Genomic DNA, 16,469 nt, shown 5'->3' with positions numbered 1-16,469 from the left:
CTACCCCCTGCTTTTTTTAAAGACTGAATCTTTAGATTTGAAATTATAACTGGGAAGATCTTAAATGGAGCTAACGTTCTGGATGATAATACTGCCTTTCTTGATACCAGGAGCATTGTATCAGGCAAGCACCGTACTTTCAGTTTTAAACTCTTTTCATCCTCACGACAAATCTGTGAGGTTGGTTCTGTTTAATCTCTGTCTTCTAGATGAGGAAACTGACTCAGAAGATGGAGTGTATTCCCAGGTTGGACTACTAAATGCTGGAGCCAGGGCCTGAGCCAGGTTTCTGTTTCAGAGCCAGGGCTCTAACCACTAACGTTTTAACTCCCACTTTGTTTAGACTATGTCCAGTCATAAATGCTTTAGAAATGTTTAAAAATATTTGCTATTTTCTCTAAGGCTGGAATAAATTGCACATGAGCAAATTTTAATCCTTTGGCATTAGTAACATTGGTTTGAGAATATGGGATTTTTTTCAGTATCACCCTTAATTCTTTGCTAGAGATTCTTTCTTGAAATTGTGTTTTGTATTTTGAGTATCTGTCGCAAAGGCACTTTGGGAAGAACTTGAGTACTGTCTGTTTTGGATTCTAGTAAAACTGCCCACTATTTAAAAGTTGTGCATCAAAAAAGATAAAATTTTGTGCATCAGTTTAAGACTTTTTAACCTAAATTTTAGTTTTGTTTTAAATTTTGTATTTTTTAAAAAATTTTACTTATTTGAGAGAGAAAATGAGAGAAAAAGTACAAGCAGGTGGAACAGCAGAGGGAGAGGGAGAAGCAGACTCCCCTCTGAGCAGGAAGCCTGATGTGAGACTGGATCCCAGGACCCTGAGATGCTGACCTGAGCCAAAGGCAGCAGCTTAATCAACTGAGCCACCCAGGCGCCCTGAAAAAAATTTTTTTTTACATAAATTTTATACATCTTGTATGAGAAGAGAGCAATTGATTCAGGAGTAGTTTGTCATTTTTACATGTCACTGTTTAGTAATTCATTATAGTGTATTTCTGGACAAACTGTCTTCTGTAGGAGGTTTGAAAGAAAATTGATTTGGCGCAAGTGAGAAAAACTTGTACCATTAAATGATAAATCTTTGTTCACTTATTCTTACCTCTTTTTGTCACTTGTTGCAGTTATTAGTAGAGCAAGTTTTTAAGTGTGGTACTAACTGAATTCTGTTTCTCTTTACTTTCTGTCCTTGCTTTTGTTTTTATTCAGAGCCTACAACTGGTGAAAGAAAAAATGGATCTACTGCTGTTGCTGAGGCTGTTGCCAGGTAACCAGAGCTGGTTGCTATTTAGAGGAGTTTAATATACAAAGCCACTCTGGTAATAAGGAGAAGATGATTTATTGATAGGGGAAAAAACTTAAAATGAAACTCCAGCAGAAAGGATTTAGCCATGTGTTGAATCTAACGTAGGCTGTCTTACTAATACTTTCAGTCTAATAAAGCTTTTACTGTCCTTAGAACTAAGATATTTAAAGGTGTTTCTCTTTCTTCCTTTTGTTCATGTGGGAGTACCTTTTTTCTTTTTCCTGTTGATGAGAGAGGTTATTGCTGCTTATTGGTAAGGTAATAAAGGGTTTAATAAGAGCTAGCCTTAGACCTTGTTCCTTCAAAGATTCCTGACTCAGCTGCAACCTCAGGCCATTTTCTCTTCTGCCTGCCAACTACACTACTGTGTTGAACTGTTAATTTTTGCTTTGTCATGAATGCTGTAATGCTTGGAGGATGAGTTTGACCCCATCCTGAGGCTCTTGTGGTAAGCTTTGCCATCTGGTGGCTGGGAGAATAGAACTGTTTCGTTGGTTTATAGCATGAGTCATCCAGCATGAACATACTAGCAGCAGTCGTTGGTGAAATATAGGTGAGGATTCTTAAATGGGGCTTGGCAAGTACAGTAAATAAGTAAAGCAGGCCAGGTGCCAGAGCATAGAGTATTAAGGACGTTGGCTGGCTGAATGTGTGTCCCATTTGAATATGTGCCCCTGTTCAACTCCAGCTGGTTATTACCGTGCAAGAGTGCAAACTTACTGTCGGCAGACCTTTATACTTTTAAAGAGAAAGCTGGATTTTTAAAATAAAATCCTTGCTTGTTGGGTCAAATAGAACATGTCTGTGGATTAAATTTGACCCTCAGTTGCAAGTTTCTGACCCACATGTAAATCCTTTTGATCTATACTCAATTCTGTTTTAGAGAGATGGTTCTCTGGGCTCTTGCATATTTAATCTGAAAGATAAGCAGTTGAGGGGCCTTACTCAGTTAAAGACTCTTTAATGTTAACAAGTTAAAGAAAATGGAAGTATACACTTGCTTAGGTTTTAACATAATTATATATCAGACATGACTTGTCATTAGTCTGTGCATGTGCACATTAAGAGGGAACAATGTGTTGTTGAACCTTTTGTGCCAAATGGAGGGATGAAAAATAAGGGTAAGACTTCAGTTTGGAGGATGGGGGTATTGGGGAGTCAGAGAATGAGATGAAATTCATTGGTACTGTTGTTAAGGAAATTGTGTATATGAGAATCTAGATTTTAAAAGTCTTTGACTATTCACTTTACAGTTAGGTTCACCGTAGAAATCATTTAAGTAAGCTGTGCTTGGATATTTTATCTATCTATCTATCTATTAAAAGACCTTCTTTATTTGACAGAGATCACAAGCAGGCAGAAAGGCAGGCAGAGGGGGAGGGGAAGCAGGCTCCCCGCCAAGCAGAGAGCCCGATGGGGGGTCTCGATCTCAGGACCCTGAGACCACGACCTGAGTCCAAGGCAGAGGCTCAACCCACTGAGCACCCAGGCACCCCTCTGCTTGAATATTTTAAATAATTGCTTCTTTTGCATTTAGGTGAATCAGTACCACTGTTATAAAGTGTCATCTGTTAATTGGGCTCTGTTCAGATTACTTGCTGTTATCTTCTTTTTCTCTTAAACATTTCATTATTGAAGGCTTCAAGTATATACAGAAGTAGAAAGAATAGTAGAATGCACCAATATGTATTCACCACCCAGTGTCAAAAATTACTAACTCATTGTCTTGGTTCATTTATAAATACTTCCATCACACTCACCCTCACTGGATTATTTTGAAGCTAATTCCAGCGTATCTCATTTTATCTATAAATATCTCACTGCTATTTCTAAAGAATAAGGATTTTTTATTTTGAACTTGACCACAGTGCTATGATAATACTTCTAAAATTGGCAGTGATTCCTTGAAAAAAAAAAAGTTCAGTGTTCAGATTTCTCTGATTGCCTCATAAAAGGTTTTTTTACATGGTTAAATCAAGATCCAAACAAGGTCCACATACTATGTCTCTTAAGTTAAAATTTGATTTGATCTGTCTCATCAGATCTGATTATGTCCTTTTGTGTGTGTGTGTGTGTGTGTTATGTTAGTGACCATACAGTACATCATTAGTTTTTGATGTAGTGTTCCATGATTCATTGTTCTATTGGGATCTTTTCCCCCGCCACACACCCCCCTTTTCCCCCTAGCAATTTATTTGTTGAAGAAACTGAGTTGTTTGTTCTATAGAGTACTAAAGTTTGGACTTTGCTGATTGCATCTTTTTGGTATTTGATACAGTCCTCTGTCCCATCTTATTTCCTGTGAATCTTTTTGGGAGTTTTTAACTGTGCTAATTTGAAACAAGTATGAAGGGTATTTTGGTATAAGGTGGTTTGGGATACAGAGCAAGGATTTTATTCCCTTTGTGCCTAAAAAGGATAATCGCCAGAGGTACTTTCCCTTTCCATACTAACCCAGTATTGCTTTATTATCTTAGTTCTCCGAAGACTGTGTCTGTGTTTAGCTGTGTTTGTGAAGCCCAACAAGATGATGAGGCTCGAAGTCAGAATCCTTCCTCTGTGCCCATGAGGTGAGCATTATTTTCATAGCTCTTTTGAGTCGTATTGATTTGCAGAATGATTGGTACCAAAATCTAGAATGTACATTGCTACCATTTTGTGAATTTGAGCTTACATTTTTATCTGAGGGATTGTGACATATTCTAGATGGATTTATAAATGAGATGTTGTGAGAAATTTTATTTAATATTTTATAGGTATAAGTTTTCATCTTGATTTACTTATTCTGTCAATTTGAAATGATTCAGTCTTCATAAATTTATGAAAATATATCATTCTAAAAAAAATCTAGTTCTATATTTTCAAAATCACGCCTTTTTTCTTAGTTTTGGAACTGTTTGCTTTTATTTTATTTATTTTTTTTAAAGATTTTATTTATTTATTTGACAGATAGAGATCACAAGCAGGCAGAGAGGCAGGCAGAAAGAGAGGAGGAAGCAGGCTCCCTGCGGAGCAGAGAGCGTGATGCGGGGCTCGATCCCAGGACCCTGGGACCATGACCCGAGCCGAAGGCAGAAGCTTTAACCCACTGAGCCACCCAGGCGCCCCAGAACTGTTTGCTTTTAATAAGACTTTTCAGTTTTCTTTAGTTTCCCAAAGGGCAAACTGAGATGTTCACCCCAAAATTTAAAGTTTGTCGTACTTGATGGAATTAAGATTTGCCTGATTTCTTTATTCCATAATCTCTTAGAATAGCTCTGAAACAAAAAAAATTTTTGAGTTACAAAGTATTTTTTCTCTATTTAAATAGAGTATCTTGTTTGGGATATATAGTTCTCATATTTAGTATAAAGAAATAAGGCAATGGAAATAAGCTTGTATTTTCATTATTAGGTGGTGTTCAGTGATTCTGTAATTAGAGAGTTGGATAATGTTTTGTCAGCGGGTATGTTCCTAATGTTATTTGCAGCATAATTTTTAATGTTATTGACATAAATAGTCAGAAGGAAATATGTCCGTGCTTTTATTTATTTGTGTGTGTGTGTGTGTGTGTGTGTGTTTAGTGTGGGTTTTTTTTTTTTTTTTGTCAGTGCTTTTATTAGCATTCTGATTATTAAATGTGAGCTTGTTGGTATTCTTGAGAATCAAATAGCCCAGGTCACATTCTCACAATGGGGAGCAGCAGGCAGAGGGAGAAGCAGGCTTCCTGGTGAGCAAGGAACCTAATGTAGGACTTGATTCCAGAACCCTGGGATCATGACCTGAGCCAAAGACACTTAACCAACTGAGCCACCCAGCCACCCCTTTGTTCAGAAGTTCTACCCTAAGTAAACAGCTTCTATAAAATGTGGTAGGCTTCTTTAAGGGTGGGAAACAGTGGTAATTGAATTTTTCAAATAGTTAATCAAGTACTTTTGCTTCCAGCTTTTGACTTTCATTGTTGTTCAGCTATTGATGTTCGCTGCCTGAAATACTCAGACATGAGTATTTAGGTCATAGAAAAAATGAATAGAATTTTCTTAATTTCTTTGTTTTATTCAACTAGTATTGATTGAGCATCTGCTGTGTACCTAGCCCTGTGCTAAGTAATCAATATATATGGTCACTTACAACCTCTTCAGAGGTAGGTTTTACTCCTCTGTCTCCTGGTGGACTCTTACTCTTACCTTTTCTTTATTGTGTTATATATCCTTATTCATTTGAGGTTCCTGACAGGACTCAAGCTATGACCACCAAACAGAGACTACGCCTCTGTTCTAAATCTCTTTAATATCCTGTTTTGGTAAACTGAGCTCAACAAGATAAACATCTCAGAAACTTTTCTCTTTCTTATTCAAGATCCAGAGCAGGGCATTTCTCCAAGAGCTCTTCATGTTTCCTATTTTCTGCCTGTATTTGTCAGCTCAGTTCTTAAGGGATGAGCGCTCCTTCCAGATTGGAGACAGCTTTCTCTTTCTCAATGACTAGTTCCATCTTTCTCTGGCCAAATGCTCTCAGCAACATATGACATGGTTTCTAGATCCTTGATTATACTGGCTATTCTATTCTAGGTGTATCTCAGTTTATGCCGTATAAACTATGATACTCCAAACTGAAACATCCAGATATGGTCATACCATGGTCAGTTTAGAATGGATTCCTTTTATCTTTTTTCTGGCTACTATGCATTTAATGTAGCCTAAAATGCATTAGTTTCTTGTTTTGTTTGTAGTGTAATGACTCACTGAATTTTAATTTACCAAAAAGTTAAAAGTTTATAGGCATTTTCTATATGAATTTGCTATTTATACAATTAGTTTACTAAATCTGAGAGTTGATTTTTACAATTACTCAATCTCTTAATGGAGAGAACATTAATTCTTTTGTTCGTAGTACATTTATTAAACACTTAATGTATAATGAGCTCTGTGTTAGGTGTTTGAAGTAGAGATGAATAAGATATGAATGTTAAGTTCCTGTGTAACCTCACTTGGAGTTAATCTGGGTCTTTTTATTCTGGTTAAGGACATCTAAAAAAAGCCCCTAGGCACCTCAGAGCTTGGTGGTATCTAGTTTGAGGAGACATTAATCAGATGCTTGTGGGATAAGTGAATAAGTCACTGATGGCCCAATGGGAAGACTAATGAAAAGAAGTAGGCTGTATCTTGAGAATGCCTTTAAGAAACCAAGTCATTTTGAATTGTTAGTTGTAAGATACACCAGTATAGCTAGCAAAGCTAGACTCTCACCTATAACTCTATGCTGTATAAATTAAATTTCTTTCCCTAAAATTATTGGTTGGGGTAGGAGGTAATGGAAAGTATCTTGACTGCTAGGAGTCATTTAAGAACATTAGAACGAATAAAAACCAAACTATACATCTTGACCTAATTGAGCTTTTTTGAAGTAGATCCTAAACTGCCTTCATTGACTTTGACTTCAGCTTTACATCTTTCTGTTTACCTTATTTTCTGGTGTCAGATTTCAGAGTTCGTAACTAGTGATGGGAAGAAATTTTATGACTATTTTATCATCATGGTGGGATAGTCCTATGTACCATTATTTTTTCAAGAGTATAGTTAGGTTGGGGCACCCAGGTGGTACACGTGGTTGAGGGACTGACTTCTGGTTTTGATTTAGATTGTGATCTCAGGATGATAAGATCAAGTCCCAAGTCAGGTTCAGCACAGATTCAGCTTGAGACTCCCTCCCTCTCCCCACTGTGCTCTCTCTCTCACTCTCTCTAAAAGAAATATATCTTAAAAAAAAAAAAAAAAAGGTGAAATTATGTTGAACTTTGTAAGGTGATATGCTCAGTCACCTTATTTCCTCCCTTCCCCACATTTCTCAGATTGTCAAATTTGTGTACTCCTCTTGGCCAGTAGACACACACACTTGCTTACTTGACATGGCTTCTTCCTATGGTTGATTTTTAGGGGGAATTCGCTCAGTTTTCCAAGTACTCAAGATGAAGAAGAGAAGGAAAAATTGGAAGGTGAACAAAGGACCAGGAAGAGTCAACAGCCTATGAAGCCCAGTTGTCCTGTCAAAGACCCTCCTTCTCCTGTCTCCCAGCAGGTGGCCACACAGGGGCCATCCAGTCCTCAAGGGGAAGCAATGGAGACAGATGTGCTAGAAGGCCAGAAAGAAGGCCAGAATACCAATCAGGAAAAACCTAGTAATGCCTTGATTGAAAGGCCCAGCCAAAATAACATAGGAATCCAGACCATAGAGCATTCCCTGTGGGTTCCAGAAACTGTTTCAGCAGCAACCCAGACTGTAAAGAATGTATGTGAACAGGGGACCAGTACGGTGGACCAGAATTCTGGAAAACAAGATGCCACAGTTCAGACTGAGAGGGGGACTGGTGAAAAACCAGTCACTGCTCCTGGGGATGATACAGAGTCTCTCCATAGCCAGGTGAGACAACATACAGACTATCTTAGGGGCCCTGTTTTTTGACTTCATGGATTGCTGGAGAATTGAAGATGTGGTACTTGTACCTAATGATAATTCTTAAGGGTTTTGTACAGAACAGTCATTAAAAACAAAAAACAATTTTTCCAGGATAGAGATAGGGTAGTGAAAATTATGGGTAGCTGTATCCAGTTTGTAGTCTGAAACGGTGTTGGAGTTTGTCAAGTAGGACTTTATTGGAAAAGAAAGCTAGGAATATAGTCTAGTCTTCTACATTTAACTTTTTTTGCCACGATTTTTCATCTTCCCTTACAAGCTTCAGAGCTGATTGCTTCCCTCCCAAGTTTATTTCACCAAGGTTCCCAGGAACTTGAGAGAGTACAGAGCAGAGGAGAAGGGATAGAGAAGCATGAAGGATACCACAGTATTAGAAACAACAGTAAGAGAGAGAGGAAGGAGTGCTCCGGTGACTACGACTGCAGAAAGAGGCTACAGCTAGATAAAATGGAAGGAAAAGGATTGGGGCTGTTGGAAGTAAGACTGGAGGAGCAACAGGTTCTTGGGAAGAGAGTTGGGAAGTGTAGGTAGTAATAAAAATTGAATGGGTAAGAAGCTGTGGTAGAACTGTACCTATTAACAAATAAGAGGAAGTTCATAAAATCTCATCAGATGGCATTTGGGTTCCATGGCAGGGAAAATTTGGAAGTTATTAATAGGGCTTAAATTGCCTTTTCAGTTGCTCTTGTAGACTATCTTCACTTGGAATCTGCCTAGGAAAGCTTCATTAGTGATGTGCCTCTTGTTCTAATTGTCCAAGTTGTTTGTTTTATAAAAATAATATAGTTCCTCTTTATTGAACACCTAAAGTGTATCAGCATTGTGCTCAAGACAACCCATGAGGTTGGTATTATTATTCCCATTTCACAGGTAAAGAAACCGAGCTGAAGAGAGGTTAAGTAACTTGCCCAAGATTTTGCCATCAGTAGGTGGCAGAACTGGAATTTGAACTCAGCATATCTGACTTCAGAATCGGTATTCTTTTCATTATGCTATGTTGCTTTTCTCTTTATTAATCATGGCCTGTGTAGTCTTGTTCTGTTTATCTGTGCCTCTCCAGGAACTCCAGAAATTATGTTTATATTATTAGCCTTTCAAGGTAACACAGTCTATGAGACCTAAGACTTTATCAGTTTGTACAGATTAAAAATAGCATAGCTTTTTGAATATAGAGGTTATAATAGATCAGACCCTATTTTGCACCTATTTTTACCATTAAAGTGTTTACAGTCTGCCATGTAATAATGTGGTTTCTCTATCTTTATAAAAAGTGTTAAACTTGATCCTAAAGATAGCAGTCTTGTTGAAGCCACTAGATTATGTCTTCCTTTTTTTTCTTTGTAAAATAGGGAAATAATTTCTGCTCCTATCTCATGATGATGAGAGCAGGAACCAGTGAGCCAGAGTGGTTAAGCCTAGGCTGTGGAGTCAGACCACTTCTATCAGGAGTATTGTGAGGATTAAATGAGATAAGGCACGTGAAGCCTTTACTTAACACTACACCTGGCACATAGTAGATAGCTCAGTATATGTTGGTTACTGCTGCTGCCTGTTGATTATTACGATTTTAAACACCACTGCTGATACTGTATTGCTATTGTGTCATACAGAGTGAAATAACTTAAATATTTAAGAGCTAATTTTTCCTGCTAAGAAAGGTGCTAGGAAAATCTAGGTGGTGAGTAAGTACAGTTTCACTTGGGAAAGGTGAGACATTATGGAGGTGGATTATGGTGATGTTTGCACAACAGTGTGAATATGAATGTCACTAATTGTATGCCTACAAATGGTTATAGTGGTAAACTTCTTGTATATTTTACTAACAGATGAGGTGGGTACGGTAACAAATCGGCATTGCTGTGCTATATTTTGAAGAATGTTGGAAAGTGAGGAAGGCTCTGTGGAGGTTTTCCAGGTGCCAGTGTTTTCGTATCCACTGCATTCTGGGTAGGACTTGGGCCAGTGCTGGGGAAAAGCATAGGCAGCCTACCTTAGATAGTCCTTAAAATTTCACTTCTGTATCCAGTGCGCCTAGAGCCGGGCTTTTAATGAAGAGAAAGTTTGGTTTTGTTTTCATTTTGTTATCTTCCTTTTATAATGCTAAGATCATCAAGCTATTTATCTTTACAGAGACCTCTTTTCAGAAGACTGTTTGAAGAGAGTAAGCATAGCTTTCTTTTCATCTGCCCCCTTTCTTTTCCTCCTTTCTTATTCTATCAGACATGTTTATTTTATTTTATTTTTTTTTAAAGATTTTATTTATTTATTTGACAGAGAGAGATCACAAGTAGACAAAGAGGCAGGCAGAGCGAGAGAGAGAGAGAGGGAAGCAGGCTCCCTGCTGAGCAGAGAGCCCGATGTGGGACTCGATCCCAGGACCCTGAGATCTTGACCTGAGCCGAAGGCAGCGGCTTAACCCACTGAGCCACCCAGGCGCCCCAGACATGTTTATTTTTAAGTGTCTCTCTTGAAGTGATCATCTTGTCTGGCTCTTCTAGTGGAAGAATGCAGGAAGTCTTGAGAAGTCTGAACACAGGGAGTGTTGATGTATCCCTGAAACCTTTAAGACCTCTGTGATCCAGGGCCTGGTTCTCCCTGTGTAGGCAGGAGGTCTAGGCTGTCATGGTTCTGATACAGCAGCACCCTGATGATGGAGCTGTGACAGACCAGAGCTCTGACCACCCATTAACCAGAGTTGTGTATACAAAAGTATTTTAGTGTATGTGCTGCCGAAGCGAGCACTATACAAAAGTATTTTAAGAAATTAGTTGATTTATGTTTCTGTACTTTTTGTTTTATTTATATCCTCATAATTTAGATACCCATTTTAGTAGATACTTTACCCCTAAGATGTAGTTGGAGTGGGAATTAGGAAAATTACTCAAAGTTTTAGGTAAATTACTACCATACTGGTCAGTAAAAACCCAGGATCATCATCATTGCAGTGGTATATATAGTTCTTTGGAAAGACTTGGATACCTTGACATTGACTGTTTAAAAAAAAATCAGTCTACTGTGTGGAAGTGGGAGAAAAAGTGCATTTTCTCCTGCTCAGAATTAGAGAGCCAGTGGGGGGGGTGGGGGGAGGGCATGGATGCTGTCAAATGTGGTATATGCGTAATGAGAAAACATGTATGTAACAGTTGGCATAAAAATGTAGGGTTTATTTAAGCTATTTAACTATTCTTTATAGTACAAGTAAATACAAAATCCTTATTTATTAATGTTTTCTGTTTGTGGACACTAGCTTGGCTCTTAAGTTATAATTATTACTTGAAACAGATTAAATATTTTATATTTAATTCTGAGAGAAATCTGTATCTAGTTCTAGGCATAATTAAACTATAGTTTTGGTAACTAATGTGGGAAAAACTGAGATTAATAGATTACTCTGTTCTTAATATAAAGTTCTAAAGAATGCCTTTTATTTAAAGAGATGATGCAAGTATAAGTTTGTATACTGATTGACAAGTCAGCATCAAAATCCGAAGGATTATAACCTAAAATGTACTTTTATGGGGGTCAGAGTTTCACTTAAATATCCTTGATATAAGTGCTATATGTTATGATTTTGACTTAGACAGAAATAGGTTATTTTAAGTGATAAACTGTTACAAACTCTTCCTAGTTTCTGGCTGTATAGCTAGACCGTCCCTGTTCTTATCTATAGGTGAGTAGAGTACAGAACAACTAGAAAATCCATCACACTAGATTCATGGACTCTGAACAATGCTCATCATGAAGAAATTGATCTATGATTCTTTTTGCAGTGAGACCCATGCTTGTGTTCCGTATTTTCTGTCACAGGGAGAGGAAGAGTTTGATATGCCTCAGCCCCCACATGGCCATGTCCTGCATCGCCACATGAGAACAATCCGTGAGGTTCGCACGCTTGTCACCCGTGTCATCACAGATGTGTATTATGTGGATGGAACAGAAGTAGAAAGAAAAGTAACTGAGGTAATACATACTTTGGGTCTATGTGGCAAATTTCAGTAGAAAAGTTTCCCTGGCTCTCCATGTCCACCTCTACCCACCTTTCTTGTACAACTAGCTTTTATGTTTTCCTTTGTCTTGTTAGAAAGATGTAAGAACTTGGTAAGAGGAGAGTCTTTTTTTTTTTTTTTTTTTTAATTAAAGATTTTATTTATTTGACAGAGAGCTCACAAGTAGGCAGAGAGGAAGGGGGAAGCAGGCTCCCTGCAGAGCAGGGAGCCCGATGTGGGGCTCGATGCGGGGCTCAATCCCAGGACTTGGAGATCATAACCTGAGCTGAAGGCAGAGGGTTAACCCACTGAGCCACCCAGGCGCCCCAAGAGGAGAGTCTTCAGTTCTCTTTTTCCCAACCATGAGCTTACTGTTTGACCTTTGGTCATTTATTTAACCAGTCCCATCATGGTTTCAGTTTTTGTAAAGAACAGATTGATGAATCTCTGTAAATCCCTGTCATGTATAAGTACAGTTTATGTATTATTTTTAATCCTTGGAAACTCTTAAAGAGCTTTAGAACTCTTCTGCTTTACTCCATGTGTTTTCTCATTGCCTCTCGCTGTTTTCTCACTTGTGTTTATGTTTATTCATTGTGTCCTTTCTTGGGTCTCCATTCATGTGTGGTTATACCTGCTGGTAAAAATGCACCTTTATTTCTTAGTAGGATTCATTATGGACTCATTCCCAGTGTTGGCAAAATATTGGCATTTATTCATTGACACTGGACAGCATTATACTGACTTTGTTTAGATCTCATACTAGCTGAAAGTAAACACATTTTCTAGAATTAAAGATGTGGCACCATTCTTGGTACATATGTTAATTTCTAAGAACCATTTTATTAATTGATAAGATCAAGAGCTACTTACTTTCCTTCCTTTATTCAGGCACTTTTTTAAAAATCTGCCAGCTAGCCATACGGGAAGTTGAGCTCAGGGAGAATTAAACTTGTATGTAGTTTATTAAATGGAACATATTATTGCTGCTGTTCATTGATGGGCCATTGTGCCTCTCACAGCAGAAAGGATTTGACATTAGTTTGAGAAATTGTCTTGTATTCTTTCTTTATTGTATACCAAAATCCCGGATGTTATCTTCAGTTTTACATTTGTGGAATTTTTTTTGGTGTTACTACTATTTTGGAAAAACTGGGAACTTAGCAGCTTTAGAAAAGTGATTTGCTTTCATGGATAGTTTTTATAAATACTGTAATCTAAAATGTTACACTGTAACATTAATTTATTATTTGATGTACTTTTTTTTTTTTTAAAGATTTTAGTTATTTATTTGAATGAGAGAGAGGGAGCGAGAAAACACAAGTGGCAGGCAGAGGCAGAGGGAGAGGGAGAGGGAGAGGGACAAGCAGACTGCCCGCTGAGCAGGATCCCAGAACCCTGAGATCATCACCTGAGCTGGAGTCAGACGCTTAACCGACTGAACCACTCAGGCACCCGATGTGTTCTCTAAAGTATATTTCTGGAAACAGCAGGTCTTTCAGATACTCTGAGAGGAAAAAAAGGTTCCATGGTCAAAGTTTGAGAAATACCAAATGCTGTAAAACCTCTCGTCCCCTATGAAAATTCATAGTGCATATTACATTAAAGGCTCTAAGAAGTCCTTTACTAAAGATGTTTATTTTGTTATTTAATACAGAAGTTAACCAAACTTATTTGACAACTGAACATTTTTTAAGGTAGTACTTAGTATACCCATATGGAACATAGTTTGGAAAATGCTGCCATAATTAAATACAGTAATCACAGGAACTAATGTTTTTGGAGTACTAACTATATGCCAAGCACTATTGTAAGGACTTTAAGTGATTTAACTTATTTAATCCTCACAACTAAGCTATGAGGTAGATGCTGTTATCCCATTTTCTAAATGAAGAAATGGAAGCATAGCCAGTAAAAATAACCTACTTTAGGTTACATAGCTAATAAACAGGAACTAGAACTCATCCCATGCAGTCTAGGTCTGGAGTCTGCATTCTTAACCACTACATTTGCTCACTTTCAAGAGTAAAAATGTATGCAAGAAGTGATATGTGATTCATACGGTAGTGTGATGAGGAAGAAACTCATCTGAGGGGAATTTTGATACAGTCTTTCTGAATGATGTCTAGAAAGCATTTGAGTTGGACACTGAAGGTTTTAGAAGTTGGGTTGATAAGGGGGAAAGGCATTCCATATAGAAAGCTTGGTGAGTAAAGGCACAGATAGAGTAAAGAACACACAGGCACGAACAGTCTAGTTGGTAGGCAGCAAAAAAGATGCATGAAGGAGTGTGAAGATTGAGGTCAGAGGATTCTGGGAACTTAACTTTCCTCATATCTGTTATCCTTTGCTTATTATCTTTTAGAGATTTTATTCATTTGTTTACCAGCAACTTCTTTTTTACTGTGCTCCTATACTGTGGCAGGCCCTGGGACTACAAAGATAAAAAAAGACTCCTATTCTCTAGGAGCTTATACTTACTGTGTTCCTACACTGTGGCAGGCCCTGGGACTATGAAGATAAAAAAAGACTCCTGTTCTTTAGGAGCAATGAATCCAATGTTGGTTGCTGAGGTAGGGAGTAGAAAGATGTGTTAGAAGAGGGGGCAGAACCTGCCAGCTTACCTGAAGGTGGCTAAAAGATTTTTCAGAAGATGTAGTACTCAAAAGTAGCAGATGACATTGAGGGGTGGGGGAGAAGGACATTATAGACAGAATGAAAAGTTATGTAAATATGTAGATAGCATGATATGTTTAATGAATATTTAGAGGCTCAATATGACACTACAGTCAGGTAGGGAATGATAGAGAATGCCATCGGGGTTGGTAAAGGCCCACAGCATAAGGGCTTTTGTATACTATAGAGGAGTTTAGATTTTTATCTTTGGTGTGATGGAGAACCTTGAAAGAATTTTGGAGAAAAGAGCGATGTGCTCAGATTTGTATGTGGGAAAGGTCAGTTTAGTAGCTGTTTAATCATGGATTAGAATGGGTTGAGGCAGAGTTGAGACAATAGGTAATGAGTGCCAGATTAGGACAGTGGTGGTAGGGGTTGAGAGGAGAGACAAGATGCAAGAAATAGAGGGTAAAATTTTGATAGACTGAGGGAGGAATATAGCATGGTTCCTGGGCTTTTTGCCTGTGCAGCTAGATACATGGTGGTACCATACACTGTGTCAAAGAATGTAAATAGAACACTGGTTTGAGAGAGAAGATCATTCAGTAAATATTTCCTGAGGGTCTCTTTTGTGGCATGCACTGTGCTGGATTTGGGGGATATACATACCCAGGAAAGAAGACAGTGTTACCATCTCTGTCTTAACAGGGCCTCTGTAGTTTGGAAGAAGAGACACACAGGAAAACAAGTAAGCAAATACTTTAAAAAGATCTTAACAGGCCAGCTTAGTGCCTGCATCTAAGTCATTAGGAGAGCAGTGGCTTTGACTGCAGGACAGTTGCAAAGGCAGGAGTAGCTTGCTACTGTTCTGGCGCTTACTCTCCAACAGAGATAGAGCCTGGAATCCCAGCCTTTTAGGCTGACCATGCCTCTACACATTTGTCATATCCAAGTGAAGAGATCGACTTCAGTTCTGGGCTCATAACACCTGTTGTATTCAGATGAGACTGGAATCTGGCTGGAGCAGACAGTTTGGTGAAAGGAGACAGTGATTTGAGAAAGTCATATTTATCTCTGACACTTTTTACAGGTGGTGCAATTTCTGGTAAAGACCCTGAGGACACATGGCTGAGGTAGTGGAAAATGTTGATGGCGGTAATCAGATCAGGAACTTGGGAATTGCTAGGAGGGTCATCTGATGAATGTAAGCCACAGAGGATAGTGACAGATGTAGGGATAGACTGGGAAGGGAGGCTGTGAACCAGGAATTAGTGTTCATTCATGAGAGTGAGTGGATGGGAGGATTTGGTGAGTAATGGGGAGAGGAAAGTTGAACAGAATGGCAAATAGTAGTTTAGTAGGAGCAAGAGGTGGGGAGATAGAAATGGTCTGTTAATGGCAGTGGGGAGGAAGGTTGCCTCTTACCTCCAAACTCTTGAATTGAGGTTGGTTGAGAAAAACCAGCCTATGCAGAGAGTCGTAGGGGGTGTGAGATGCACTGGGCATATCCAGGATTCATTCATTGAAGGCAAGGAAATGGAAAGAGGAGGACATTGTGTTTTGGATGGGTTAAGTGTCAGGTGTGCTTAGTACATCCAGAGAGAAGACTTGATTGGGTATTTGTATCTGAGTTTGGAGCGGAGTTGTCATTGTGTGTTGGCAGACACACAGGTGAGTCTGGTAAGACCAGGGAAAGCGCAGTAGAGTGAGAAAGGAATGAGAAAGGAATGAGAAAATTCCTGTGAAATACTATTTCTAAAGGATCAGACCAAGAAAGAGGAACCCCAAAAATAAGCACATAAAGAAGTAGCCAAAGAGGTGGAATGAAAGTAAAAGTGACTTTGTAGATTCCAAGGGAGAGATTTTCAAGAAGGGAGTGGTCAAAGATAATCATTTAATTATCTTATAGCATTATTTAAATATGTCTGCTTTGCATACTGTATGCCCAGAGAGGCTATAAATAAACTCCGCCGGAGGAGAGTCTGTCTACATGTCTCCCTGTCTTCTCTGATGATTTGGATAATAATGCATGAACAGTCTAGAGCAGGAAGGCAAATAGGTAGCACCTGGGCTGTAATTTTCAGTCCTATGCCCA

The 16,469-nt window shown here is 38.5% G+C and overlaps 1 protein-coding gene across 8 annotated transcripts in view; it reads left to right on the top strand.

Annotated features, from left to right (window-relative positions):
- Window positions 1-16,469, top strand: part of LOC111158598 (tumor protein p53 binding protein 1) — a 76,160-nt gene that overhangs the window by 45,695 nt on the left and 13,996 nt on the right. For all 8 annotated transcript variants that reach the window (XM_022520774.1, XM_022520743.1, XM_022520753.1 and 5 more), the window contains 4 exons: window positions 1,223-1,280; window positions 3,797-3,889; window positions 7,235-7,718; window positions 11,580-11,732. In XM_022520774.1, coding sequence (XP_022376482.1) covers window positions 1,223-1,280; window positions 3,797-3,889; window positions 7,235-7,718; window positions 11,580-11,732 — 788 coding nt within the window. The remainder of the gene's footprint in view (window positions 1-1,222; window positions 1,281-3,796; window positions 3,890-7,234; window positions 7,719-11,579; window positions 11,733-16,469) is intronic.

Source organism: Enhydra lutris, unplaced genomic scaffold, assembly GCF_002288905.1.
Source record: "Enhydra lutris kenyoni isolate GAN:26980312 unplaced genomic scaffold, ASM228890v2 scaffoldscaffold4, whole genome shotgun sequence".
Lineage (NCBI taxonomy): Eukaryota > Metazoa > Chordata > Mammalia > Carnivora > Mustelidae > Enhydra > Enhydra lutris.
This window is presented reverse-complemented; position numbering and strand designations above follow the sequence as displayed.